Genomic DNA, 7,097 nt, shown 5'->3' on the forward strand with positions numbered 1-7,097 from the left:
AGTACTGTCCCTAGACCTTGGAGGTATTGGCAAACCATCTTATGAAGAGGAACATGTATGCCAAGTATGATGTAAGCTTCAGTCATATATACATAGCCTAGATAAAAGTAGATGGATGGAGAGAAATGGACATCATACCATAATATGTCCCATCTAAGACAGGCGTATGAAAACAAGAGTTCAAAGTGGGCCTTTAGCATCCACCTGAGAACTTTTGGGTCTTGTATAATTAACAAATTTGTATTGCTGCTAACTTTTTTTTTGCTGTCCATTTGTAGCAAAATTTTTCCTCTGTATTGAAAATTGTCAAGGATTGATTTTTAATATGGAGTTGCGAATAAAATATGACATGAATAAAAATTAGATTACACTAAATAAATGAAAATTAAACATGACTTCTATACAACAAGAAAATCTAGTGTGGTAAACTACCAAACTAATACTAATATCAATGACTTATTTCATGTTAGGTGCATGTATTGCAAGATTATATATATCACGTCATGTCTGAAAAAGAAAAACACAGTAAGTAAAGATATGACTATTTGATTGATAACATCATCAAATAACTGGGATCAAATTTTGACTTTCAAAAGAAATTTGAATAATTGCACCTCTGACCCACTCATAGTTGCTTCTATTGGGAATGGTACAAGTAGCATCGACACGGCACAATTTTCTAACTGTGAAGTATACCAAGTGGATGTCTGACTTTTTCATGAGTGCGCATTGGAAAGTCTTAATTTCTACTTTGATGTCCTGGCATCCATTTTCTTCTACGAGACATGGTTTGACTTCTTGGAATGAAATGGAAATAGCCCTTACTGCTCCCTGAACTACCAAAGTACGTGGTTCTACTTTCTGGAAATGTTTATTAATCTCGGAAAAATTTGTGCACAAGGAGATGTGTGCACAACCAGAGGATAAAAAGATTGTGGAGGGAAGTGCACACATAAGTTTCAAGCTTCCTCTATAACACATTATATACTCTTGAAGACAGTGGGGAATTGTTTAGCATTGATATATTTGCATAGTTTGCTCAATGAGATATTGTGAGATATTGCGAGATATAATGAGATATTATTTCTATGAATTTGAGTGAACTTTAGTCTAAATATATTCCTGTAATTTTGAATGTATGTAAATCAGATTAATGGCAATTTATTGGTAATCTAGTCAGTATGATTGTTGCACGTATGATTGTCTGTTATTTGATTACAATTTAAGTATGAATTCATTTTTGTATGTTTCAGCCTTTCACCACGTTCTTCAATAAACAAAAGCAAAATCCTTCATCCCTGTCACTTTGTTAAAAGCGTGTCTTACCGAACTTTTATATTGTAAGACGCCATATTAACGTAGAACCTACGTCGTATGACATCATAACTAGTGAATGTGTTTAGCCTGTGCTAGATGTATTATGACGTCATAATTAATTCAATGTCATTTCCCGTATTTTTCAGCTTCAGTATACAAATGGTAGAAAAAACTGCATTTTAAAATTAACAGAATTCAATTTAAAATCATGCCAAAATAATCTTAATATTCGATTTATATACATATTTTTGATATAATGCTTTATGACAATATATCTCTTGAATTAGAGAAACCTGTAGGCACCTTTCGTTTAATAGATCTTGACCTTAATTATTAAGTTGACAAATCCAAGTCTATATTGTGCGATGGAATTGTCATTTATACAACAAACTGTAATAATATAAATGGTATGTAATTATTTTGAAGGAATGCAAAAATCTTTTTTTAAAAATCGTCAGTTGCCAACTACCGTTAAATAGTGTAATATCTTGATGAAATGTGTCTAAGTCAAAGATGTACGTGTTGTAGATTGTGTACACATTTGTTATATCTATCATGAAATGATGTGCATTCCATTTCATAATTATTTGTTACTTATTCATATTCATGGGGTTTTATTGCAATTTCTCTATTAAATATGAGCTTTTAAATTAAAGAACAATTTTTTGTAAACATTTTGAAGCTGAAATTAGCCCCGAACAGTCATTTAATAGCAAAATGCGTGTGAGTGCAAAAAAGGTCAAGAATATTAGTATCGGTAAATAACCTATCTCTCATTCGTTAGAGGGAAAAGGTTTATATTTGAATCACTTTTTGTAATCATTTGGGTATGTTCTTTATTATATTAAAGATTGAAAACACTGTGACAAAGACTTCTGATATATATTTACAAATGTAGGTCGGAAAATTGACTGAAAATAAATAGAGTTCATTTGCCTATAGTGTTGAAAATGTAGACTTATCTTTTATGTCAATTGAATAAAAAAGAATTTTATTCTCGGGAAATATTGTTTAATACTGTTTAGTTAATAAAGAATAAAAACAACGATGTTTAAAGAAGCAATTCTGGGATTTTGTTGTCTTCTTTGAATGACAAGTACCCCTTAAATGACTGAAATTATAAAGTCGAAGTATGATTGATTGCTTGTATATTGTTTAACGTCCCTCTCGAGAATTTTTCACTCATATGGAGACGCCACCACTTGCCGGTGGAGGGCTACAAATTTTGTCCTATGCTCGGTACTCAGGGCCTTTGAGCAGTGAGGGATCTTTTTCGTGCCAACACCTACTGCGACACGGGGCCTCGGTTTATACGGTCTCATCCGAAGGACCGGTCTCCACGTCCCGCAGTGGGATTCGAACCCGCGACGTAAGGATTGACTCCTTACTTCGCGACTCTAGAGCAGACGCTCTTACCACTGCGCCACGCGGGCGACAAGTCGAAGTATGTAATAATCATTCCATGTTTAACTGGCTGCACCACATTTAATAACAAGGAAACATGTCATGTGCTTTTATCTGATTGATAAGCAAGTGCTAATTTATCATTATGAAAAGTTTGAAAATCTTGTGACAAAAACTTCTCCGACATAGGTTCTACCTTAAATTCAATAAAAAAAAACTGTAAAATAGTCTTCCGTTGAATTTTATAAATATAAAAGAAACAATCCTACGCAAGAGGAATCTTATTTGGAACGTTACATATTTTTTCGTAGAGGATATTCAATGTTGGTGGTTGGATATTGAATTTATTTCACGTCTAGTGGTACAAGATTTTTTTTATATTGTTTCACAAGTCAAATATAATACAAAAGTTCTGTCCCACTCGTGAAAACAATTTCCTTATCGTAATGGATTGATTTCATTACAAAAAGAAATGTCAGTCTACTTAATTACAAGTCGGTGATGATCAATGTCTTTTCAAATACACATGTATTGCGAATTATTACAAAGAATGGTCCTCCATAAACTTAACCGGAATGAAAAAAGGGGGGAAAATCTACTATATAGTAGGTTTTCCCTGGGGTAATCTGGCTATAAAAGAGGGGAAATCCCACTATATAGCCATCTTTCCATGGGGGAAAATCTACTATATAGCCATTTTCCCGGGGGAAAAAACTACTATATAGCCATGTTTCCGGGGGGAAAGATGGCTAGGGGGAAAGGCTACTATACAACACCTGTGCCGGTAAAAAGAAAAAAGTTTGAAAAAAAACCCTCAAAACTAGGACAGAAAAGTCATTTTGACCGGTGTTAGTGTATAATTATGTAATACATAGGTTTGTCAAACAATAATTCTCTGATTTGCGTCTTGTATTAATTTTATTGCTTATGTTGTGTTCACGTAGAAGTCCTCCTTCGAAGCGTAACACCCTGTTTGTTTAAAAGATTGTCTTCCTTTCCTTTTGCATTTTGAAAATTGTTTTGTTTAGACACAATCTTTGATTATAAATCTTTATAAAAACGGAACATGATATCAATCACCGAAATATAGGTAGGATATAGGCTATGATTACATGTACTGTTGATAAAGCCATACATGGAGTATCTGAGCTTAAACTCCCTATTATCTATTAAACGAGATTGATTTCAACTGTGTAATTTACAGGAAAGTCATATCTAAAATGTAGCGACCTTGTTGATTTTAAAGAATTTAATTAATCTTAATTACGGTTCAAAGATTTTTTTTTTATTCATCTCTCTATAAAAGATTGTCGTAAAGGGATTTATTCGACCACTTCTCTTTAGTTCTGACTATCCTGCATATATACATTTGGTTGTTGGGTTGTATTAGGTATTGTAAGTCACAGGAGTTTGACGTTTTTAGTATAAATAAATGAAAATATCCCCTTTACTATAATGAAAACAGTAAAGGGTATTTTTTTTTATTTATGAAAAGAAAGGTTTAAAATGTCAACCGTAGAATGTAGACCCCTTTTAAAGAGTTACAAGTAGAATCTAGAATGTTGGTAGGATGAACCATATTTATGAAGTTTAATAAAATGAAAGGAGCTCCACTCCTCCTAATAAGTTGTTCTGGTCTGGGGAAGAATTTTTTTAGCTTGTTAAAATGTTTCTCAGATGGATTTTTGTTTACTGACCCCCCCCCCCCCTTAAAAAAAATAAAAATAAAATGAAAGCAATAAGAATAAAAACCAACCAATTGTGGGGCCGTTATTGCGTCTATAGAAAAAATTGAAGATCTTCTAAAGACGAAAAAGATTCAAGTTTATTTCGTAAATACATGTATACTAGAAAGTCATTATTTTTCCAGATATTGACATAATCAACGCAGGTACGATAAGGCTTCCCAGAGAATATTGTAGTGTACCCTGAACTTCTCTGAACTACAGATGTATGGCGTCATAATTGAGAATGACGTCAAGTCACTGCATACTTGAGCTGTAATGATGGGGAGAATGTCATAAACTTTACATCTTTATTTCAATCTGAATATAAAGTTGCAGAATTCTAGTTTAAAATATACGTGTTTTTATCACATTTTAAACTGTAATATATCCGAATAATATAGGTAACCTTGCTTTGTTACTCTTATTTAAGAGTCAGCGTGTTCAACTCCGTACGAAAATATACGTTTGACATTTACCTTTTTTTATACCTGTGGACAAAGGCACAAAGGCACAATTCAAAATATGTGTGTAAAAGAGCCTGGCGCAGGTTGTTTATGAGGATTCATTTAACATCTATTATGGAATTATGTAAAAAGGTTTCCCCTATAACTGAATCTTGCTTGGGAAATATGTAAGGTGGCTTTGTTTTAAAACAATTGACGATATTCAGTGGAAAATACCATCAGATTTGTCGGTAAGTTGAAGTTAATCTGAAAAAAATTGTTCCAAAGAAATCAAGTTTAACTTTTCCCAAGCACATTTCGGTTTCACAAGGATGCACCGAGATTATTTATGTGACAAATGTAAATAATAATTGTGTTAACAGCCTGCGCCGAAGCGATTTATGTGAAACATTTCAAAAAAGAAGAAATGAGCGTCACGTGATCAACAAGGTCATGTGACATCGTAACAAATATGTTTAAATATAGCCTTGGGGATCATCTGTATGAATTTGGCGCACTGAAGTTCATAACTTAAAAATAAAACTATAAAAATCAACTTTGAAAAAGAGTGTTGGTTTTAAATGCAAACTGTATACAGGGAAATTTTCGCCCCCGTTTTATTTTCGCCCTACCCTCATTTGGGCGAATTTAAAACGGGGCGAAATCAAAAAATACAATATCATTTCTTAAAGAAAACTATGATTTGGCGAATTTAAAACGGGGCAAAATTGATTTCAAGTGTGAAAGGGCGAAAATAAGCCGGGGCGAAAATAACCCTGTATACAGTAATAAGCTCCGGGTAGCCTTAACAGTACTGCGCATTTAGATGAAAATACATTCATTCTGCTCTATAAATCTCTGGTTCGAACACACTTGGACTATGAAAGCTCAGTCTGGTGCCCATACAAAACTAAATATACTGAGATGGTGGAGGGAGTGCAAAGAAAGGCAACAAAGCAGATAACTGGAATATCAGATCTTACCTATTCTGAGAGACTGAAGAAACTCAAACTACCAACACTCAGATATAGAAGATACAGAGGAGATATGATAGAGATATATAAAAATACGAGTGGAAAATATGACACAAAAGCAGCCAACTTTGTAAAATTTAGGAGAGATCATGTAGGGAGAGAACCTGCAAGTGTGAATTCCAAGCAGCTATTAATCCAGAGAGCCAGATTAGATATCAGAAAATATAACTTCACCCCGAGAGCTGCTAAGATCTGGAACAGTCTACCAGAGGATGTTATAAGTGCGAAGGCTACTAATTCTTTCAGGCCACGTTTGGATAAACACTGGGAAAATCAAGACATTTTATATGACTATAATGCTACAATATCCTGAAGTCACGTAGTGAGTTATACTAAAACTGAAGTATGATATAGGGAGTCCAATGAAGAGGATCCTTAGGGAGCCTGAATTGGAAACCAACGATAAGTAACGACAAGAGGCCCTCGGGCCTTATAGGTCACCTGAGTATCATGTATCAACTTTCCAGTGATTATATTTGGTTCGTGTTTTAATCAAAAGCCATGAAATTCACAAATTTTGAAAGAGGCACCATTGCTTATCAAAGGGCAGATATCAAAACATTAATTCATTTTTAGTGAAAGTACCCCCCTGGTACCCCTGACCCCGTAGCCCTGAGAAATTATCTATTTTGAAAGAGGCCCCTTTCTTCATTATAAGGCCAGCATTTTTTATGTTTAGATTTAGTTATGAACATGTAATAAAGTCCCGAAGGAGAAGGAAATAAAATTTTTTTTGATAAATCAATTATTAACATTGGTACATGTATTCTTTTTTTATGCTATCCTAATAGGCTCCTTACCACTGGACACATAATGCTTACAAATAGGAAAGTAGAACATTTAATTGCTTATTTCATCATCCGCCAGTTTGGGCCAATTACATAAATTTTGTGATGTTGATCAAAATATATTTCAAAATATCTTCATTTCTTTAATATGTGTTATATGAATGTGTAGACATTGTTCTAAAATTTACTTGATGCCTAAAATTATAATTCCTATCATAAAACAGACAGGGAGTATTGGGGAGTAGGGTCAACATTTTTTTCAATTAAGTGTAAAATAATTTTTCTGGTCGATACAAATGATACTATATGCCTGTATATATTTGTATATTCTTGCCTTTTAATATAGCAATCACAGGCATGCGCGAGTTATGGCACTTTCGTATT

General features: G+C 33.6%; 1 protein-coding gene across 1 annotated transcript; it reads left to right on the forward strand.

The window, feature by feature from the left end:
- The first annotated feature begins 5,815 nt into the window (after positions 1 to 5,815).
- Positions 5,816 to 6,238, forward strand: LOC134235533 (uncharacterized). Its single transcript, XM_062717674.1, has one exon. It carries the CDS (start codon positions 5,816 to 5,818, stop codon positions 6,236 to 6,238), a length of 423 nt encoding a protein of 140 aa, XP_062573658.1.
- The last annotated feature ends 859 nt before the right edge of the window (positions 6,239 to 7,097 follow it).

This window comes from Saccostrea cucullata, unplaced genomic scaffold (genome assembly GCF_032062105.1).
Source record: "Saccostrea cucullata isolate Sc308-1 unplaced genomic scaffold, CSIRO_AGI_Scuc_v1 ctg9375, whole genome shotgun sequence".
In the NCBI taxonomy this organism is placed as follows: domain Eukaryota; kingdom Metazoa; phylum Mollusca; class Bivalvia; order Ostreida; family Ostreidae; genus Saccostrea; species Saccostrea cuccullata.

Coding starts and splice junctions, on each gene's coding strand:
- LOC134235533 (XM_062717674.1), top strand. CDS start 5,816: ATGGTGGAGGGAGTGCAAAGAAAGGCAACAAAGCAGATAACTGGAATA.